Source organism: Vulpes lagopus, chromosome 12 (assembly GCF_018345385.1).
Source record: "Vulpes lagopus strain Blue_001 chromosome 12, ASM1834538v1, whole genome shotgun sequence".
NCBI lineage: Eukaryota > Metazoa > Chordata > Mammalia > Carnivora > Canidae > Vulpes > Vulpes lagopus.
In genome coordinates, this window is record NC_054835.1 from 84,327,766 (window position 1) to 84,351,497 (window position 23,732).

The 23,732-nt window shown below is 41.8% G+C and overlaps 1 protein-coding gene across 1 annotated transcript in view; it reads right to left on the reverse strand.

Moving 5' to 3' along the window:
- RASSF6 (Ras association domain family member 6) overlaps positions 1–8,662 on the reverse strand; it is a 63,844-nt gene extending 55,182 nt beyond the window's left edge. Inside the window, exons 1-2 of the mRNA XM_041726897.1 lie at positions 8,429–8,662; positions 2,126–2,295 (exon numbers count right to left, since the gene is read on the reverse strand). Coding sequence (XP_041582831.1) covers positions 2,126–2,295; positions 8,429–8,662 — 404 coding nt within the window. The remainder of the gene's footprint in view (positions 1–2,125; positions 2,296–8,428) is intronic.
- Positions 8,663–23,732: the final 15,070 nt, after the last annotated feature.

Sequence of the window (23,732 nt, forward strand, 5' to 3'; positions counted from 1 at the left end):
GGGGATTCATTCCTGGGTTGCAAGGGTGGTTCAATATTTGTAAATCAATCAGCATGATACAACACATTAATAAAAGAAAGAATAGAACCATATGCTCATTTCAATAGATGCAGAAAAAGCATCTGACAAAGTACAACATCCATTCATGATAAAACTCTCAACAGAGTAGGTTTAGAGGGAACATTCCTCAACATAGTAAAGGTCACATATGAAAAACCCACAGTGAACACCATATTCAGTGGAGGGGAAAGCTGGGAGCTTTTCTCCTAAGTCAGGGACAACACAGGGATGTCCATTCTCACCACTGTCACTCAACACAGTACTGGAAGTCTTAGCCTCAGCAATCAGATTACAAAAGGAAATAAAAGGCATCCAAACTGTCAATGAAGAAGTAAAACCTTCACTCTTCGCAGGCGACATGATACTTTACATAGAAAACCTGAAAGACACCACCCAAAAATTGCTAGAGGTGCAGGGAGTTCTAAATGGATCCTAGGGAGCAAGCCCCTGCAGGCCAGGGGTCATAGCACTAACAGCCTGGATCCCAACCCCTCTCCACTACTGATGTCTCTGTGCCTTAGCCTCCCCACCCCCAGAAAAGGAATAATGATGAAAATAGTAATATGTGTCTCAGGAGGTTGTTGTGAGGATAAAAATGAGTAAACAGAGAGGATGTGCAAAGCCTTTAGAAGAGCTCCTGGCCCAGAGTAAGTATGGGTACATGTCAGCGACACTTTCCCCCCAGTTTTATCAAGGCACAGTTGAGACCAGTCACGGTATATGTCTAAGGTGTGCTGCGTATTGTTTACCTAACATTGCATGTTTTGTGAGATGACCGCCACATATGTTAGTTAACACCCATCATCTCTTATAGAAAGCAATAAAAAGAGAAAGCAAAACCATCATCTCTTATAGAAAGCAATAAAAAGAGAAAGCAAAACCATCATCTCTTATAGAAAGCAATAAAAAGAGAAAGCAAAACATTTTGTCTTTGGGATGGGAACTCTTACGGTTTATGCTCTTAAGTTTTTGTGTGTGAGCTATGGTTGCCATGTTGTAGGTTTTCTTCCCTGGTACTTATTTATCTTATAACTGGAGGTTTGTACCTTTAGACCACCTGCCTCTGCTCCTCCCCTATCCCTCACCCCTGGTTAACTACTAGTCTTTTTCTTTTTATAAGATTTTATTTATTTATTCATGAGAGACACAGAAAGAGAGGCAGAGACACAGGCAGAGGGAGAAGCAGTTTCCCCGAAGGGAGCCTGATGTGGGGACTTGATCCGATCCCCATATGGGTGGGGATCACACTCTGAGCCGAAGGCAGCGCTCAACAGCTGAGCCACCCAGGCGTCCCAGGTAACTACTAATCTGATCCCTTTTGCTATGAGTTTGATTTGTCTGTTTGTTTATGAGATCATAGTATTTGTCTTCCTCTCTCTGGCTTATTTCACTGAGCCTAATACCCTCAGGTTCCATCCACATTATCACAGACAGAATTTCTTGTTTGTAGATATACCACAGCCTGTGTGTGCAGTTATCCATGAACTTAAGTTATTTCCATGTCTTGGCTGTTGTAGGTGATGTTCGCTACTGATTTAATGCTTGAGGTAGTTGCCAGTGTTTCCTCTTCTGTCTTCCAATGTATAACACGTGTTCTCATATACGCATGTAAACACACACACACACACACACACGCGCGCAAGGTTTTTATATTCTTAATGTCAGGGTGTGTATGACCTTCTTAGGGTGCTGTATACAATTAAAAGAGCTTTGGGCTGAATGAGTGTTCAAATACTGTAGCTATTGAAAGCAGTAGACAAAAGCAGGAATGTTGTAATCTCCACAGCATCTTTCTGGGGACTAGTGTTGTTTCCTGAAAGCCAGGGCATGAGGTAGAAAAGAGCTACTCTCTGAGTGGCTCTTCTTCTTCCTAATTTCATGTGTGAACACCGAGCACATTAATCTTACAGGCTGCCCCCATCCCCTGGCATCCACCCCGGGAAGATCAAGGCCTGGGAAAAAGTGAAAGACAGAGCGCTGGGATGGGTGTTCAGACGCTCCCATCATTTGCAGGCAGTTGAGCATCGTGCATCCAGACAGATGTCCTGTGACCAGCTTTGCTTACAGAAGGCTGAACTCCTCTAGGCTGGAACTCAAGATGTGTTTATGGGCTTTCCGCGCACAGGAAGGGATGAATGCATCAGCATCCCCTTCGGAATTCCACACCAGCTGTCCCAAGACGCAGCGGGTCAGCTTTTCCAGCTTCGGGCTCCTACTGGTACAGTTTCCTGGAACCTGAAAAGTAGAGGCTCACATGCGCATCGCAATTTTACAGGCAGAGGGTTCCCTGGTTCCTGTCTAACTCTCACTTTGAGTCTGGTTTTGTTGCCATTATTTTATAAAGTTGGGGAACTTGAGGCCACAGGAACCCATGATGGTGAGCTCCTGGTGTTGAAACTGCAGTTCCTGGACACAAATCACCAGCTTCCCCTTTTTTACACATGTTACTACAGTTGACCCTTGAACAGCATGGATTTGAATTGTGGGGATCCACTTACAGGTGCAGATGGGGTTTTTCCAATAAATATGGTACAGCACTGTAAATGTATTTTGTCTTCCTTATGATTTTCTAGATAATGTTTTCTTTTCTCTAGCCTACTTTATTGAAAGAATACAGATGTATCTAATACATATAGCTTATGAAAGGTGTTAGCTGACTGTGTCATTGGTAAGGCTTCTGGTCAACAGTAGGCTATAGTAGTTAAGTTTTGGGGGGAGTCGAAAGTGGCATGAGGATTTTCAAAAGAGCAGGGGTCAGTGCTTCTAATGCCCATACTGTTCAAGGGCCAACTTTATCTGATGTATTTATGGCTCTTTACATTGCAAATTTGAAACCCTTTTCTTTGCTGCCACTAAAGAGTTGCCATATTCCTAACTGTCTTTGCTCCAATCATTTGACTTAACCTAGAAACATTATAAGAGGAGGTGTGGACACTCACAAGGCAGTGAAATGTGGCTCAACATGGGGTAAACGGCATGCCCCATATTTCACTGCCATTTGTTTTCTAGCTAAATGGCACCAGAACTCAGCCCCAGCAAAATCCCTTCTAAGTAAGGGCTTCTGAATCTCCCCAGGGATTTTAGTCCCGTTGTCCTATATTCTTGCCTTTGACCCCCTTCTGCAACCATTCAAAGCCACACCACTTTCACTGCCACTGGGTTTCCGCTAGGACCCAGGCTGCTGTCTAAACCTGGGTGTTTTGTCTTGAGGGGCCAAAGTAGCGCACGCATGCATGAGGAGAGGATTCTTGCTCCTCTTGCCACTGCCACTGGCCTACCTTGTTCTTTCGGGTCCAGGCCTCAGAGAATCCTTCCTGCAAAGGCAGGCCCCTCAGCTGCCACAAGCAGCCTCTTCACCAGATCAGTTGTGAATCTAAGGAACAAAGTAAAGACTTCTGGTTTCCTGTCTGGTATGTAAGGAGCTTGGAAGTCACCACTCTGCTAAACAATAAGTAAAAACCTGAACTGACCAGAAATTCCTAAATCCATCAGAGAGGGGAAGTAACAGGGCAAATTGCTTCCCCTCAAACTGGAGAAAACCTATTTCTCCAGTAGAGAGATCACGACTTACCAGAAGAGAAACCAAGAGCAGAAACCTCTGGGGGAAACCAGTGCTGGGATAAGAAAACCTGACCTCAAGTTGCTGAATTGCTGGAGGCTCATGTGGACAAGTGAGAGTTAAAAACTCCAGGGGGAACCAGTCTTTGGTGATGGAGGGGCCACTTTGGTGAGCTTTACCTCCAGGAGCTCTACCAGATCCTCAGGCTAAATCCCAGGGAACAATTCCCTCATGCTTCTTGTGTTGGGGTGGAAGGTGTGGAGGGGTTCCACTTTAGAATACACCCCGGCACTCTGTTCCTCACAAGGCCTGCCCTCCAGGGAGCGAGCTGACTAAAGCCTAGTGGACCCGAAGGAAGGGAAATACCCAACTTCAGCCACCTGTGGCTTTCCATGTGAGCTGCAGACGCCTCTAGTTATCCTGTCCCTCCTGAGGGGGAAGGACAACTGAGAAGCATGTGTGAGGTTCACAGTCCAGAGACACAAGCTCACTGAAAGAGTAGACTCAGCCATAGGCTAGGGAACACTTTCTCTCTCCTCACACCTCACCACCACATTTAGTAAAGGACTATTTACCTCAGTTCCTTTTAGTCAACACACAATGTCTGGTTATCAAGAAAAAAAACCATAAGACATACTAAAAGGCAAAACAAAGAATTTGAAGGGACTGCATGGGAACAAGCATCGGAACAGAAATGGATATGGCAGGAATATTTGAGTTATGAGAACAGAAATTTTTTTTTTTAATTCTTATTTATGATAGTCACAGAGAGAGAGAGAGGCAGAGACATAGGCAGAGGGAGAAGCAGGCTCCATGCACCGGGAGCCTGATGTGGGATTCGATCCCGGGTCTCCAGGATCGCGCCCTGGGCCAAAGGCAGGCGCCAAACCGCTGCGCCACCCAGGGATCCCAGAGAACAGAAATTTTTAAAGACAGTGATTAATACGTTGCCTGACATTTACTGTGAAGACCTGATAGAGCCTCTGGAGGTGAAACCTGGGCATGTGAATAGCCAGTGTCCAAGCAGACAACAGGCAAGAATGGGTGGGCCATGTAAGCTAAGCAGAGAGACGGGAATTCTAAGACGGAAGACAAAAGAAATGCTAGAGATCAAACACACTGCAAGAAAATGAACAGAGCCTTTGATGGGCTTGTAGGTGAACTGTGCATGGCTGAGGAAAAAACCTCTGAGCTTGTGAATATGTCAACCAACAGAAACATCCGAAACTGAAAAGAAAGAGAAAAAAAAGACTGAAAAAGCCAGAATATGGTATCTAAGAATTGTGGGAACAGGACACCTAATAGGAATACTGGAGGAAGAGGAAAGAGAGAGAATAGGAGAAATATTTGAAGCAAGAACGATTCAAAAAATTCCCCAAATTATTGTCAGACACCAAACCATAGAGCCAGGAGGCCCAGAGCACACCAAGCAGGATAAATGACAAAATCCATAGTTAAACTGCAGAAAAGCAAAGATTTTTTAAAACTACTAAATGAAGTCAAAGGAAAAAACACCTTCCCTGTAGAGGAGCTAAGATAAGAATTACATCCCACTTGTCCTTGGAGCTCAAGCACACGAGAGAGTGAGGAGAAATATTTAAAATGTCCTGAGGAGAGCACCTGGGTGGCTCAGCAATTGAGCATCTGTCTTTGGCTCAGGGCATGATCCTGGAGTCCAGGGATCGAGTCCCACATTGAGCTCCCTGCATGGAACCTGCTTCTCCCTCTGCCTGTGTCTCTGCCTCTCTCTGTGTGTCTCTCATGAATAAATAAATAAAATCTTTAAAAAAAAAAAGTCCTCAACCCCTCTTGCACTGTTGGTGGGAATGTGAACTGGTACTGCCACTTGGAAAACTGTGTGGAGGTTCCTCAAATGGTTAAAAATAGACCTGCCCTACGACCCAGCAATTGCACTGCTGGGGATTTACCCCAAAGATTCAGATGCAATGAAACGCCGGGACACCTGCACCCCGATGTTTCTAGCAGCAATGGCCACAACAGCCAAACTGTGGAAGGAGCCTCGGTGTCCATCGAAAGATGATGGATAAAGAAGCTGTGGTCTCTGTGTACAATGGAATATTCCTCAGCCATGAGAAACGACAAATACCCACCATTTGCTTCAACGTGGATGGAACTGGAGGGTATGATGCTGAGTGAAATAAGTCAGTGGGAGAAGGACAGACATTGTATGTTCTCATTCATTTGGGGAGTATAAAAATTAGTGAAAGAGAATAAAGGGAAAGGAGAGAAAATGAGCAAAAATATCAGGGAGGGAGACAGAACATGAGAGACTCCTAACTCTGGGAAACGAACAAGAGGTAGTGGAAAGGGAAGTGGGCGGGGGGTGGGGGTGACTGGGTGATGGGCACTGAGGGGGGCACTTGGCGGGATGAGCCCTGGGTGTTATGCTGTGTGTTGGCAATCTGAACTCCAATAAAAAAGTTTTTTTCAAATGTCCCGAGCAGTAGGGTCTTTTGCTTTTTTCCTGTACTTCCTCCAGTTTATTGACAAACTCTTCTTCCCCAATACAAAACCCTAACGAGTCAACTGTGGCTCTGTCTGAACATGTATTTGGTGTGTCCCAGTGTGCTGACAGGTGTCTGTCACAGAACAGTCTGTAGGAAGATAGAAGCTTTGCTCCCATGGGACTTGAATTCTAGTAAGTTTAGATGGAAGTTTAAGGGTATAAAAGTAACCGATGTTTTGAACCCGTAGTAAACTGATTCTTCTTTCAGCAGTTTCATAATTTTCAATTTCAAAATTTTCATAACAAATTTTCAGTGTAAAGAAAAAGAATTTACGATGAATACCCATATATTCACCACATTAATTCTGCAATTAACACTTTAACTTTACTTGTTTTTAAAATTGCAGATGAATGTATCCATCCACCCATTCTTCATTATCATCTTTTTTGTATATATTTCAAAGTAAATTATAGAAATCAGTTTATTTTACCCCTAACCACCTTTGTATGCATATCACAAATGTTATTAGCTAGAGTTCAGTATTTGCATATGAGCAAACATTGTTTCTTTTTTGAGAGGTAATTTGTATACGGTGAAAAGCACAGATCTTACACGTTCCATTGGATGAGTTTAGATGAATGCACATACCAATGCAACCCAAACTTTTATCAGGAAACTGAAGTCAGCATCACACCAGAGATCTCTCATATGCCTTCCCAGTTGATTCCTGCAGGGGTAACCCTTCAGAGGCAGTTACTGTTCTGATTCTCCCCCATACGCATTGGTTTTGCCTGTTCCATGTAGATGGAATCATACAGTGTGTATTTTTCATGTCCTACTTGTTATGGAATCATAAAGTGTGTATTTTTTGTGTCCTACCTCTTTCATACACCATCATTTCTATGAGCTTCATTCAGGTAGTGGCCATTTTCAGAAGTAAATATACTTTTTATGACTAATATGCCATTGCATATACCACAGCTTGTTTATCTATTCTCCTAGTACTGGACACCTGAGCTTTTTCCAGTTTTTAATGGTTATGAATAAAGCAGCCCTGAACAACCTTGTGTAAGTTATAAGCTGGTTTTATAAAACTGTTCTCTTCTTCCTCAGGAAACAACTAGTGTCGATATATACGGCTGACTTCTAAAGTTATCTCTCCAGACTAACCCTGCCCCTCCACTCCAGACTCTTAAATCCAACTGCCAACTCAACATCTCCTCTGGAGTTCCAATATGTAACTCAGACCTAATGTTTGGAAGCAAACTGCTGCCCAGCGCCCACCCCAATTGCAATTTTTCCATCCCAGTAAATGGCAAATCTAACCTTCAATTATTAAGACCATAAAACACAGAGACAGTCCCAACCCCTCTCCCTTTTCCACCATCCAATCCATGGGCAAAACCTATTTCTTCTACCTTCAGAATATATCTAGAATGTTCCAATTATTAGCACCTCTGCTTACCATCTGGTTGGAGGCATCATTGTTTCACTCATGAATTTTGGAAAACCTAGTAAGTGATCTCTTGCTTCCATTCTGCTACTCCCACAGAGCCTATTCTTAGCACCATAGTCAAAGTGGTCCTTTTAGAGCACGTTTTTTAGCTCTGACCATTCATGCTGCCTTATAAAGCTCAAATGGCTCATTTCACTCGGAGGAGATGTCCTGATGATGGCTCCCAGGGATCTGTGCAGTCTGGCTCTCCATTATACAACTGGCCACTTTCCTGTCCTCTCTCTACACCGCCCGGTTTTTGACTGGTGACATTGGCCTCCTGGTGGTCACTCAGTGTGTTTGCAATTGCTCTTCCCCCTACCTGGCACACATTTCCCCAGACGAGACAGCATGGCTTACCTTGAGTTCATGCTGCATTGTCACTGTCCAGGAATTTGAACACCTCAGGCCAATATCGTATTTGAGAAGAAACTTTTAGCCTAGTAGACAATATGCTCTGACAGAGAATTTTAAAAGGATTATTTCCCCTGAATCTTAACAAAGCCAAGCCCTCTTCACATGTTTAATTATGGAAACTATTGACAAAATGGTGATAATATCTTTCTTTTTGCTGCTCTTAAGTGGCGTCAGAATAAACACACACTTATGTGTGTACAGGTCTTTTTAATAATTATTTAAGGGTCTGTGAGATTTGCCAGGAAGAAAAATCTTTTTACTAAAGAGCGTGTTTGATTCATGAAGGAGAGGCCCAACCTTGCAGCAGGTGCACATCCAAAAGCCTTGGACCTTAGGGAATCAGGACAGTGACTCAAGTTGTCCAGGTTCTGCAGCACTTGGGGCAGTGGTTCTCAGACTTCAGTGTCTGAGACTTGTTAGAACACAGACTGCTGGGCCCCAGGCCCAGAGCTTCTGATTCCGTAAGGTCTTGGTGAATTCTGAGAACTTGCATTTCCAACAAGTTCCCAGGTGAAGCTGTGTGGCTGGCTCAGGGATCAGACTGTGAAATCGAGCTTGGTTGGAAGGCTGTTTGCTGCTACTTTCTCTCCTGGCTGGGTACAAACCCCCTCCTCCATCCTTGATGCTGGACTCTGGTCCAGGCTCCCCGGCCCTCATAGCCATGGCTGCTGCTGGTGGCGGAGGGCCTAATGTGATGGATGGAAATAAGCTCAGCCTCACTCTTCCCAGCTGAGCTTTGCTTCTGCAGCTATGAGGACTCACATTTCCAACCCCTTGCAAGTGGTGATGACTCCATAGATGCATCAGTACCGAAGAACTGATTTAGTTTATTAGTTCCTCAAGTGAAGAAAGGGAGAAAACAGACCAGGAGTAGATTTAATACACACATGGGATTCTCTGCTAAGGCCACCGTCACCTCACAGGTGTGGTGTACCAGGTTGAAGGCGGATTTAAAAATAACATGTAAATAAACACCCAGGTGATTCAACTGTGGGTCATCAGGGGACCTACTTTCAGAAATATTCAATTAAATAATGTCCCCAAGTTCACCCAGATAATAATATACATGGAAGAGGACCATGTGTGGTTCACTTAAATCTGTCCTTGGACGCCCTCCCCGTGTAAGCAATGTTCTGGGCCCTGAAGCGGCGACGGTCCACAAGGCTCGCCTTCGTCTATACCGCGCTGTGCCTTCCTGAGTCTGAATCAGAGTCTGAAGAAGCTCTTGAGACGAATTATGCTTTGTCGTGTTTCCATTTCAGCCACTGATATTAAAGATGACAATTAGGGGCATCCATCATGGGGATCAATTTAAAAAATATGATAGCAAATAGCATTGTCTCTAAGACAACCCTACCACACACCGTACAAATCCGTACCCCACGACACGATTCCGTTTCCATCGAGTAACTTTGCTCCGGTTTAGAAAGGAAAGGAGCTGAGATCAGGCGACTGCTTTATTCGGCAGCAGAGGTTACGGATTCGGAGACCCATCTGAGCTAACTAATCGTGTGGTCTATACAACAGGTCGTCTTCAACGCATTCTGTTGATTCGTGATGAATAAAGGAAGAACAGTAATGAGCCTTTTCTCCAGCAGAGTCAGCCTACTGCAGTGGCAAATACAGGAGTGTGGGAAACTCTAAGAAGGATTAACATCATAGAAATACAAAAATAGAATGTGTAATAGAATATAACAGATAGAGAAAAATCTGTGTTCTCTAACAGAAAGCCGCCTCTTCTCCGAGGTTGGACACTCATGCTCCTATGCTTGGAGGTAGCAAGGACGATATTAGTGCCTAACATTCCTTATTTCACAAAATGTACATGCACAATTACAGTTCATTCAATTCATATTTATTGACCCTCCAGCATGCTTGAGGCTCAAATGAAACGCACACACACGCACACACAGCGCGCACGCGTTCACTCACTAAGTCATTTCATCTGCACAGTAAACTCCTTTTCCTGCCTTGCACATTGCTGAGGGCGATGGCAGCCTTCTGGGTGCCAGGCCCTGTGTTAAGTACTAGTAGAACTCGCAGTCAGGGGCTGACTCATTCTTCTCCTCTGAGGAAAGTGTGTCCTCTGATTGGACATGAAATCATGTGGACCCCATACCAGCAGATCAAATTCAGGTGATGCACTTAGGTAACTCTTGGCACTCTTTGGACAGTTTTGACAGTAAATCGACAAGTGTAGCAATCCTGACTTGAGAAGGTCACAGTGATCAGGGCTTTAGGCTCTTCAAGGACAAGTTTCTGGACCATGTCACCAGGAAGCCCCAAGGTCAAGCAGAGTTGCTGCCTAAAGAGAAGGGAGATCTACAATGGGTAATGGAGAAGGGAGACAGGGATACATATCACTTGAAATCCCAAGATCATTTGCAGTACAGAGAATATAGTTCCTTCCGCTTAATTTCCTCTCTCACATTGCTCCCAGAAGAGAGACCCCTGAGATCCTGGAAGAGCTGCTTCCTGTGCATAGGTGAAGAAGCTGATCCTGGCAGTACTGGAGGAGGCTGCAGTGCACATGAGCTAGGCCCCCAGACCTTCCTTCACTGCCCCAGCTATGAGAGTCCTGCAGAGTGTAGTTCAGGATCCTTCAGCATTTGCCTCAGCTGGGGAGTCTCCTCCCCCAAGGTCACACCTTTCTAGACCCTGCCCACATTCAATGACTGATTATGTGGAACTATAAAGACCCATTTAACTAAAAGCAGGACAGCTCCAATGGCGATGGGCTATTATAGCTCCAGTAATTATCATTTAAGTTATGGCTTAATAGACAATCTCAAAAATTTAAAAGCAAATATATTTGGAATTTGTTGTTGTTTGCAATTAGGATGCTATTAAATGTTAATTACTACAGATAATTTGAGGGTAACATCTTAGGTATGTAATTTTTAAAAAGTATGTTTCTGTAAAAAAAAAAAAAATTCCAATTAGCCCATGCTTTGTAAACATTTCTACATAAACATTTCTACATTTCTACCATATAGCATGGGCTATCTGGAAACATATTTTGATATATGCTACAACAAAACAGCCTATCCTTTTGAAAAGGATTAGGTCCTAGGGGTAAGGAGGTCATAGGGGTAAGGAGATGGAAATATATATGTGTTAGTAAGACACCCCTCCCCGTGGTGTGCTTTCTCTCTCACACAACGAGCGACACAAACCACTTGTTCAACTACAGTGCTGTCCTGGGGGATGAGGGGCAGGAGAACCTCTTTACTTCACCTCTTAGCAATTTCAACTTAAACATTTTCTAGAACTTTGAAGGCGAAGATTGATTCACTTTAATCTATGTCCAGGTTTACTTCTTTAATTTACATAAAATTTTCTCTCCTGATTTCCTCAACTTTCAGTGCACTTTTCTTCAGAAAAGTAATAGGTTGTTAAATGTTTGGCAGTCTTCCTTCTCCCCAAATATTTCAATATGCGTGTATGTGCATATATATGCATATGTACGTGTTTTATGTATTTCTCCCTTTAAAAAAGTTTATCATAGAGCAGCTTATGGAGAGATGACAATTCAGTTTGTGTTTGGCTGATGCACTTGTCGTTTGGTTGCAACGGCATTTTGAAATTTTGCGGCTTCCCTCCTAACTTGAGCAGAATGGATCCAACTACCTGAGGGTAAGGAGAAACACTGGTGAGGCAGGAACTACGCAGAGAGGCATATAGGATGTAGTTTGGAGAAGGGTCTGTTTTGCATGTAAGGGCTATGGTAGGGTATCAGATCCAATATGAGGAGGCCAAATTTTGCAACTGTCAATAAGTAAGGTCAGTGGAGAGACTGAGTCATGTTCCATATGTGTAATTCTTTGAATTCTTAAGGAAAACCTCATGGCGGAAATGGTTTTGAATAAAACGAGAAAATCAGTTTGGTCATGATTTATTTCTCAACATCATTTCCTGTTCTTCGACTAAAAGCCACGTATGCCTGATAACATTTCCTCCAAATTCTCAGAAAACAAGGCTTGTTTTCCTTGAGTTTGAGATAAATCGTGTTTCGCACCGTTACACAAGTTGGTGAATAGTAATATAATTGACTCAGTGTGAATGTCTTAATTTTTATGAACCTATCATGATGAATTTCAAATTACTAAGTCTAGATGAGCTGCGTAACAATTACCTAATCACTGCTTTGGTCTAGAGACAATTCTTTTATCTCCAGGGAGATGTCTACAATGAAGCTCTCGCTAAAACCATACTGTGTAGGGGCACCTGGGTGGCTTTGTGGTTAAGCATCTGCCTTTGGCTCAGGTCATGATTCCGGGGTCCTGGGATCCAGTCCCGTATCAGGCTTTCCACAGGGAGCCTGCTTCTCCCTTTGCCCATGTCTCTGCCTCTCTCTGTGTGTCTTTCATGAATAAATAAAATATTTTTTTAAAAAAACTATACTGTGTAGAAAGTAAATCCCTCATTTGAAGTTATTTCAAGCACCAAAGTATACACTATTGGTTTCTACATGACAGCTAAGAGCTCTTGTTGCAGAACACCTGAGTCAATGAGACTTAATAATACAAATTAATTAGCTCATGTAACTGAAAACCAAAGGGAGATCCAGCATCAGACATTGTTTTGGTCAAGGTCTTGTCTCTATCTCTTAATTCTGGCTTTATTATTAGCCAGGATGTGACTCCATGGTCAAAAAGACGTCTATCAGCAGAAACTGCTACCTGTTCATTTCCAGGGTAGAAGGAGGCATTTCTCTCAATATCACATGATATTTCCAGTTCTTCATGCAGATTAAACCAAAGTACAGTGACGGTTGCTGCAAGAAGTATGAGAACATAACAACTGATCACCACTTGGAGCCCGAGATGGGTAGTCCACTTAAACATCATGATTAATGCATGGTTACTACAGGTATTTCCTTAAAGGAAATCAGAGCTCTGTTGGGTAGGGGGAAGAGAGAAAAGAGATGCCAGTCTGTCTGGCCTATCCAGGACTTTCTGTTTTAAACCTTATCCCTATATGCAGTGATATCCCATTTTACCTATAGGTGGCAAGATTGGGCTACGAAACATGGGCTCTGGACTTCGGTTGCGGCCATTCAATTCCTAGGGCTAACATAGTTGCAAGCAGTCTGGTTTTAGGAAAGTCGCTCAAACTCTGCCTGCCTCAGCATCTTCATTTGCAAAATGAAATCAGAAGATTCGTTCTTGAGAGCTGCTACGAGAATTCAACGGGACGATGCACACAGAGCACTTAGCACAGTACGTGTTGATTTCTAAGTACCGGAGACAATATATTTGCACATAAAGTGGCCATTTGATGGACTCTTAAAGACATCATTTTTATCTGCTTAGGCATCTGTGTGCTGCCCAATATATTTTGGAAGCTTCTCTTCCCCTCCTAGATCATTTTTGTCAGTTACTGAATTCATTTTAGGCAGAGTCAGTTCTTCGACCCCGAGACTAGAGTGAGTGCTCTGATACTGCAGCGATGCCTTGTGGTATATAGTGGCATAAATGTTTAAAAACAAGCCCGACCAGGGGTTTCTGATGGGGACTTTCCTTCACAGGCTAGATATTATTCTTACGTGGTTGAGAATAGGGTACCAGGATTATCTTACTGGGCCTCTATAGTTTCTTGTTAGGAAAATGATCACATTAAGGCCTGCTAAGCCCATCCAGGGCAATAATGTTTTGATTATTCCTTCCTTACCTCCTTTAGCTCAAGTAATTAGGAAGCTAAATATACTTACATGGCAATAATGAAGTGATTTTCTTTTGGCCTGCAACTCTCATTTTAATTGAGGCTAGGAGGTGAGGTGGGGGAGAGTGCAGGCCAGGAGAAAGGAGAGGAAGTAAGCCCAGCTGTTTGTTTTAAATCGCACCCAGGTGAGGGATAAAATCGGAGCTTAGAATATATATATATATATATATTTGGGAAATCTATGTAAACTTTGTAATATATAAAGTAGGTAAATTAGGAGTGATTGCATCAAATAACTCTTTGCCTTTCAAAATGATTTATCTTGGGGATCCCTGGGTGGCTCAGCGGTTTGGCACTGTTGGACCCTAACTCACGGGTGCCAACGTGTCCCGGTGGACGCCCCAGAGACTCAGACCCCAGACAGGCAGATGCAACTAGCAAGAGGGTTTCTTGAACGTTTGCGCAAACGGGCCCTCCGCCTCCGAGGAGGAAGAGAGCCCCGATTAGCAATTACAGGCATCTTTTAAAGGTAAAGAAAACGCGGGAGTCGCCTAGCATTTGGGTTTTATGACATGATTGAGCCCTTTGAAGGTCAGCGCGAACATGTTCAGGGACTTCCTAGTCAGGATGTGGGGGGGGGGGGGGGTTCTTATCTCGGAAAAACAGAATGTTAGATTCCAAGAAGGTGCCTGGATGGGCTGTCTCCGGGTCAGGCCTGGTTTTACTCACCAGGGGGGCGGGTTTCTTCAGCGCCTGCCTTTGGCCCAGGGTGTGATCCTGGAGTTCCAGGATCGAGTCCTGCCTCAGGCTCCCTGCATGGAGCCTGCTTCTCCCTCCTCCTGTGTCTCTGCGTCTCTCTCTCTCTATGTCTATCACAAATAAATACATCTTTTTAAAAAAAATGATTTATCTTGTTTATTTTCAGAAGTGATAAACTTGGTGAGTCTGAAATATGGTTCGTGTTCATATGAAAGCAATTAGCTCAAGGGAAAGAATGTCAGCTCGGGAGACAGAAGGATCTGTCCTCAAACCCTGACAGCTCTGTTTATCAGACGCACAAACTTGGTAAGTACCTTAATATCTCTGAGCCTCAGTTTCCAAATCTGTGAGAGAAGGACAATAATACCTTCTTTGTACAGTTTATGGGATGGTTAGAAGAATAGACATAATTGTCTAGTACAGTGTGCAAAGATTATTCTTCTTTTTAAAGACTCATTGAACATGGACAGCTGTAAGGAAACATCTATTACCTGAACTAAAGCACAACTGCACTAGAGTTCCCTGACTTCTTGTTGATGTCCCACATCTGACGACAAAGCTTTCTCCTGGCACGGGATCTCATGGCCTCAGGTCTAAAACTGAGAAACTTACCTACTCCCCAGCATCACTGAGGAGGACAAACAAATATGCTGAAGCTGCCACCATCAGCTCACTAAATCAGTGGTTCTCAGCCTTGGCTGCATACTGTAATCACCAGAGAACTTTTAAAAACCTCAGTGCACCCACGACCTCTATACCCCAGAACAACTAAATCAGAAGTTCTGAGGTTTGTGCCTAGCTGGTAGTGTTTTTTAAAGCTCTGGAGAAAATTCAAAGTGCTGCCAAAGTGGAGGATCACTGCTCTAAGCCATTGCTTCTCAAACTGTAAGGTGCATACAAATCACCTGGGCCTCTTATTAACTCACAGGTTCTGATCCTCTAGGTCTAGGATGGGGCCTGAGCTCCTGCATTTCCAACATGTTCTTGGGCGTTGCCATTGCTACTGGCTCCTGGACTGCACTTTGAGTGGCAAGGCTCTAAGAACCTTATTTCCCTCTCTCTTCCTACGACTGCCCAGTTTGGGGGGCGAGGGGAGCCTTTTATAAAAGATCATTCTCTGTCCCAGGAATTGCTTTTTTCCCTTTCAGTTTTATTGAAATATAATTGACACAACACCGTGTAAATTTAAGGTGTTCAGCATAGTGACCTGATGTACATATATTGCAAAATGATACCACAATGTTCAGCTAACAGCACCGCATACAGTTTTTTTCCTTGTAAGGAGAACTTTTAGGATTTGCTCTCTTAGCACATTTCAATCTATCGCACAGCATTGTTAACTATAGTCATCATATTGTACCTTATACTCCAGGACATATTTATCTTATAAATGGAAGTTTGTATCTTTTGACCACCTTTACTCCATTTCTCTATCTTCTACCCACTGCCTCAGGTAATCACAAATCTATTCTCTTTTTCTATGAATTTGATTTTCTTGGGGTTCCCTGTATAAGTGATATTATGCAGTATTTGTCTTTCTCTGTCTTTTTTCACTTAGTATAATGCCCTCAAAGTCCATCCATGTCATTGCAAATGGCAGGATTTCATCCTTTTTGATGGCTGAATTATACTCCATTATATATATTTGTTTATATATACACATGCTTTATTCATTTGCATAAATAATTGTTTATTATATATATTATACACACACACACACACACCTCCCACATTCTCTTTATCCACTCATCTATTGGTAGACACTTGGGCTGTTTCCTTATCTTAGCTATTATAAATAATGCTGCAATTAGCATGGCAGTGCATATCTCTTTTTGAGTTAGTGTTTTTGTTTCCTTCAGAAAAAGAAGTGGAATTGGTGGACCCTATGGTAGTTCTATTTAAAGTTGTAACTCCATGGTGTTTTCCACAGTGACTGTATCAATTTACATTCCCACCAACAGTACATGAGGGTTTCCTTTTCTCCACATCTTCACCAACACCCGTCATCTCTAGCCTTTTTGATATGGCCATTCTGACAAGCATGAGATGATGTCTCACTCATGGTTTTGATTTGCACTTCTCCTAGGAATTGCTTCTTCTCCTGAGGCTACTGACATTTTTATCCATGACAGTAGAATGTTATTCTTTCTCCAGGAGTGTTCCAAATTGCTCTAGCCTTCTTAAATTAATTTTGACTTGTGAGACACATATGCCTCTGTTTTCAGTACCAGATGACTCATAATTTTATCAGAAAAAAGAAATTGTTTAAGTATTTGACCTAATATGGACACCTTCAGAAATTTATTTGGTTGTTCTGGGAAGTTTTTAAAGAAGATAATTTGTGCACAACTAAAAGTCAAAAAGAATGCGTATTCAGGGAATATTTGTTTAGACTGAAAACTATCAAAAATTGTTGATACTTCAGGATGCCTGGGTGGCTCAGCTGTTGAGCATCTGCCTTCGGCTCAGGGTGTGATCCCGGAGTCCAGGATGGAGTCCCATTTTGGGCTCCTTGCATGGAGCCTGCTTTTCCTGTCTCTGCCTCTCTCTCTGCCTCTCTCTGTCTCTCATGAATAAGTAAATAAAATCTTTAAAAAAATAGTTGATACTTCTAACATATAGATTAGAAACACTAAAGCAGTTTTAAACCAAACTGTCTTGTTCTGAATGATTTAACTAAATTTCACCAGTCAGAATTGTATTATCTGCTCTACAGCTGACCTTAACCTAGGGCAAAGAAAACAATAATTCCTGAACAAATCTGGTACTTGCCCAATATATGCTACAGGTATATCCACTGTGTAAAGGGAAAGAACCAGGATATTTAATATTCATTTCTTACTTTCTTAGTTTTTTACTTCTTTAGCCTAGCCATAGAGGACCAGGCCAATCAGGCTTTTGAATCAGATATATCTATGTTTGATATATCTCTTCTTATTTATCTTTAAGCCTGGGAAAATGTACTTTGTTCATTTATAAATAATTGTTTGTTATGGTTTCATATAACAGAAAGTCATGAAATGGTTGGTTTTGAGAATGATTCAGCAGATTGACCATGTTATCAAGGCTCTTGCGATCCTATCACATTGACAGTCTTTCATCATAGTTATAAGATGGGGGTGGTATCTCTAAACATCATACTTGCACAGGACAATGCCCTTGGTAGAAAGAGAACATATTTATCATATCCTTCTATCTTATTAGAGAAGAAAGTCCTTTCCAGGAGCCTTTCTTGTATATTGCTCTATCATCCAACTGGCCAGAAATAGGTCACAGGTCAACCCCTAGACCAATGACTAGCAAAGGAAAATGGATTCAGAACGGTCATAGTTCATCCCTGGGGTGGGGGTGGGCCCGGGGGCAGAATTCACACTGTCACATTGTGGAGAACAGATAGTCAAATCAGGATTTTCTCAGCAGGAGAAAAGGGAATAGTCTATTGGATTGACAACTATTAGTCTCTATCACACTATTGGTAAATGTTTTTCCCTGTTCAAAGTATCTCTGCAGTAGGCATTTAGACATTGGCCCATGGGGGAATGTCAATAGGCTTGTTAGCCCCAGACTGGTTTATTTATTTACATGAGAATGTCTTAGTTTGCATTATGTAAATTCTGTTTCTAGTAAGAAGAGTGATTCTTATTTTGTCACCCTCAAAAAAACTTGTAAAAAAGTTTTTGCCTAGCAATTGGGAACCTTTGCTCCTCTGCTCAAAGTCCAAAACTAAGAAGACAAACTATTTATAACTAGCACTCTAAGATAGCATCAAATTAAGTTTACCTCAAAAAGGAAAGAAGACAAATTTTGCTCCTCTGTATTAATATATCATGGACATTACTGCTTCCACTACTGCATTACATGTTTGGCACTAGATGTGGCCATGTCTTATTTATCTTTGTGTTTCAAAAAGCTGACACATTTCCTGGCTCCTGATAGATTTTAAGTAAATGTTGTGTTGAAAATAATCTCAAAACACATGATTTCATACAAGTTATTTGGCAAAGCTATAACACAAGCTTCTTGTCTTAGCATTAACGAGCACTTCTAAGTTCCTCTTACCATACTTCAAGCAGTTTGGAGATGGCCTTCCCGTTTGCTGTGAATGCACCAAAAGGGGTTAGCATTGTCAATTAAGTCAGGATTTGTTGTTGCTCGGCATATATATAGTAGATATGGGATTAAGTTGTTTTTGTAGCACAAAGTCCTCTGTCTGAACCAAGCTTGTTAGTGTCTCTCAGTCCCAGAGTCCATAGCTAAAGGATATCAGTAGTGCCGGGAGTCAGCTCATTGCAACCTCTGCCTCACTAACAAGTATGTCTGAATCAGAGGAAGGCATGAGTGTGCAGGATTCACCCTAACTTGTTTGGCTGGTTTGTAAGAGCCGATGGATTAACTTTGACAGTCAGTTCATTTCTCAGTTTGATAAAGACGGAACCTATGTGTTACTAAAACTTTCTTGGGGTGCTGGGCTGGCTCAGTCAGTAGAGCATATGATACTTGATCTCACAACTCAGGGTTGTGAGTTTCTGCCCCACGTTGGGTATAGAGATTACTTTAAAAAATAAACATCTTAAAAAAATGCTAAAACTTTCTTGAAAATTAAATACATATACCTGAAGAAAGTCTGAGGAAAACGAGAACGAAGAGTAGCTGCCGGGATCCCTGGGTGGCTCAGCGATTGAGCACCTGCCTTCAGCCCAGGGCGTGATCCTGGAGTCCCAGGATGGAGTCCCACATCGGGCTCCCTGCATGGAGTCTGCTTCTCCCTCTGTGTGTCTGCCTCTCTCTCTCTCTCTCTCTCTCTCATGAATAAAAAATTAAATCTTAAAAAAAAAAAAAGAAGAGTAGCTGCCGATAAAGACCTTTAGAACATGATTTTCTGGAGGGCATTGATCTATGACTTCTCTCTCCTTGGTCCCTATTAGTCACCTGATGTGACAATTCACATTCTATAGGGGAAATCTGCAGGGGAATTCATATATAGCAGAGACCCTTTTTCCCTCTTGAAACATAGTGCAGCAGGCCAGAGGGGCACTGCACCCATCAGCATTTCGAGGCGGTCCTCCTGACCTAGTGTCTCTCAATAGGAGGCAGTCCTGTGAGGCTGGCCTTTGTAGCAGGCCCTGGCTACGCCAGTCAGTTTGTGCTTTTCCAGTCACTCCCAGTCTGGGTAGCTCTTGCAGACTTTTCTGAATGGAAAGCTAGAAACCTTCCTCACCAAGAGCCCCTACGAATTGTGACTGAAGCTCACATCTTGGGAATAACATAGAGTCAGAGTATGGTTGTGAAGACCCCATACTCTGAAGCCTCATTTTCTGAGTTTAAATCCCAGCTCTGCCACTTGCAAGCTACGTGACCTCAAGTGAGTCACTGAACCTCTCTTGGCCTCTCCTGGCCTCTTTGGCTCACTTTTCTCACTTCTGTTATAAGGCTTTAATGAAGATTAAATGAGAATATTGTCTGCCACAGAGAAAATATTAGGTAAGGAAGTAAGATTATCGTCATTTGTGTCCATTCCAATTCAGACATACAGCAGCATTTGCAATTTGCGAGCAGCCTGTACACCAGTGGCATCAATTTAGAAAATTGGTTAGCTCCACAAAATTTGTGCCAAAATAATCTGTATAGTGACTAGATTATAATCACCATTTTGCATCAATATTTTTGTTTTAGATTTCCTTAAATATCTTTCTTATAATTTATTTTCAAGTTAAAACAATATTTAAGGACTAGGACTTTCTTTATTAGTTTCTGTATATACCCAAAGCAAAAGTACTATAGACGGTCAAACAAAGAAAAAAAATGGACTGTTTTAAAAAAATTTTTTTAAAAATCTTTTGAAAGGCAAACCCTTCACAATACCAAAACAAATAACCAACCAGTTCAGTCACAAGGCTCTTAGTTTCAGAAGAGTTAAATTCTAGGATTGGTTTCACTTTTTGTGCAATAATCTGATGACAAAATGGTCTTTCTCACATAATCTCTCCACTCAACGTCCATATGACTTTAGGATGCCTAGGCCTCACTATTGCCTTTCATCTTAAGGAGGTTTGTATGCTAGGATTGCCAATGGCTTAACTGAAGATAGAGGTTGTGATATTGAGGACCAATTGCTACTTAGAGATTAGGAAGATTCATGAACAGGTCATATGCAATTAGTATGTTTTTTAACCAGAGAAATATCCAGTTAGCATTATTCAAGTAACACAAGAGTTTCTGATGATTGAAAACCATCAGTGGTGGACAAAATTTTGACAAAACATGATGGCAGTTCGTCCTAGTCTAAAAGATAGCATTTTGGCCAATTCTCTGATCAATGAAGAGCTGCATCTACATTACGGCTTCTTGTAGGTGACTTAGAATGGATCGTCTCAGCAGGGCAGTGGGTTTGGCCCAGGTAGGCAATGCCGCAGAGTCATTAAATGGATTGGTACTGGAAATGGACTCCTTGGGATCAGATCAAAGCACTTACCTTGTTTGTGACCTCAGGCTGGTTCCTTGATCAGTCTAAGGATCTATTTCCTTATTCAGACAATTGACATAAAAATAGTGCCTGAATCATTAGTTTACTATGAGTATCAAATTTAAGAAAGTTTACAAAGTGCTTAGCCCAGAAAATTTATGGTAAGAGCTCAATACATTTTAGTTATTTTTTAGTATCATTTGAAGATACTTCCCACCTTAACCCTGCATTGGTGAACAACAAAATGATTTTAAAAAGGTTCTTCCTGATTAGTAGCAAGTCCCGCTCTAGTCAGGGAACTCTAATTTGTGTTTCAAGAAATGATTTTAATACTGGTAAGACCGGAGGTCCTGGAAGTGGATACTCATCCTGTTTCTGTCAGAAGCTGTGAGTCAGACTGAGACCAGGTACACCTTCTTACACCGTTTCCATCCAATGAGGTCCCTTTCTCTCCCCACCTCTTTGTTTTTTGGTATGCCAAGGAACTATTGAGAAAACTGTCAACACGGGAAAGTAGGCTCCTAGAAAGAGGAAGTAACTTGCCTTAGGCCAAGTTTCTGTAGAAATCCTCCTACTGTCTTCATAGTAGCCAACTTGAATGAGCATTTACTATGCGCTGGCACTGCGTGAAGCACTTCACATGCGTTATCTTGCTTAATCATGACAACTTTTTGGAATGGGACTTTCATTATCTCATTTTCAGGTAAGGTGATTAAAGAAAGGTATGTCATCTGTTCAGAGCCAGGCTATGCTCTGCACACTATACAATGTCAGATATATGGACTTCGTGTCTGAAAATCTTTGTCCCGATGAGTCCTATAGACTGCATATATTTTTTTGGAAGGGGAGATGTTAGCTTCTGTTGAACTTTTCCCTTTTCTTTATTTCTGGATGACTGTTTCCTTTTATGAATTCACCAGATGATCTTTTCACAGTCACCTACCTATAGAAATTCTGGCTGACCTCAGAGGGCAGCCAGCTGGTCTTGGTACATTGTAATTTTATTTTTTCATTTTTAGGAAACCACAGAGAAGTTACAACTCATGGCCTGCACTTTAGTTAGTGATCTTATATACTGGACTTAGATAAGCCTGTCCTGGATCATCTACCAGTAAAAGCTAAAGACTAAGCACACACACACACACACACACACACACACACACACGCACACACAGATGTGTCAGAGATGTTGAGATTCATGTACAAGAATTTCTATTTTTTAACTCGCTTGGGAAATATGAAACAAATCTCTTTGTGATATGCTGTGTCCAAATCTAGAAAGGACGTGAAGAGAATCTCAGATTCCATCCTCTAGTATCCTATGGTGTTTCTTTTTGCTTGCTAGAGTGTTGTTAGTGGTAGTTATGCAGAAAAGTATGTTGTGCTTTAGCAAGTTTGTGAAAGTTAATATAATACTAAATTGTTTAAAAGACTTGTTTAAGTCTTTTCAAAAAAAAAAAAAAAGAAAGAAAAAACCAAGTCTTTGTCTTTTCAGAGCTTTTATTTGATGATGTTTGTAGTAAATTGCCAGGAATGAAGGTACCTAAGTGACGCTAAAAACAATTTTATGGACAATCTTGTAAGACTGTTTTCCTGTAGAGCACATTTTGAGAGTCCTGGTAAAAATAATGACATGCGTAGGCTGAGGTCAAATTCAAGCTCTACCACCTAGGTAAGTTATTTAAACTTTCTGTACCTACGCTGTTCTTTCTTCATCAGTAGAATTAATATAATAATGATATCTACCTCATGGGGTTTTATAACTATGGTTTTGCTTAGTATTTAATAAATGTAAACTGTTATCTTTGAAAAGGTCCGTTCAGTTTTGAATTTTTGAGTTAGTTTCCACACCCTCAAGTAACTTAATTTCATTTCCTCTTTAGTGGTCATCTGCTGACCTGGATGGTGGGGACCCAAAAGCAAAAGTCCAAAACTTCATCATTGCCTTGTGGTAGGCTATGTTGCTGACCTCTTGATGCAGCTAAAAATATCATTGACCCATGAAAGCATTAGGGCAGCAAGAAGTTCCTTATATGGTAACTGGGGTCTATATGCACATCTTCCAGCATATAGGAAGCTCATGTTGTAAGTCTATAATTCTGAGTTTTCCTGACCTGGAAAATTCACATTTTCTTCCATGAGAAAGCCCTGTGGCAGGCCAACCTCCAATAGGTAAACAACTGAAGACATCCTTCTCAGTTGCTCTGAGAACCCTGCAAGTCAAGACCCACATACTTCAGCTTTGAGCCATTGACTTAGCATTTAGCCAGTTTGGGAAACAAAAGAAGACAATCAAAGGATGTCAACTATTTGGTAAAAAATGTTAAAATTTGTGGCCCATGAGATAATGAGGTGTACCTGGAATTGTAAATTAATAATACCATCTCTTTTTCATTCTGAGGCTACAACCATGGAATTTGTAGGATAAGAACCTGCTCCTTTCTCTGAAGGAATGTTGGACTCTGGACAGGCAAAGCATTCTCCTTCAAAATTACCTCCTTTCTAAATCATCTTCATGGCTTCAACCTCATTTTTTCCAGAATAGTCCAAGGAAAATTCCTTGTGTAACAACCAAGTTAACAAGCAACAGTAACAGTAACCATGCGAGTAAGGGCAAGGGGATGGTACTGTTGTATAAAAGGGGATCTTTTGTTAGATAGGAAAGAGAGCTTGACAAATCTTGCTTCCTGATCTGTGAGGAAAAGGGAAGGGGTGGGAAGGCTCCTAAACCCCCTCTTTGGGAGATGTGAATTTTAGCATTGGTGAGATTTAAACAGCATACATGATGCCAACCTGCAGGCATTCCAACCAGGTAGGTGGAATTAATTACCTAGAATACTCAGGGTG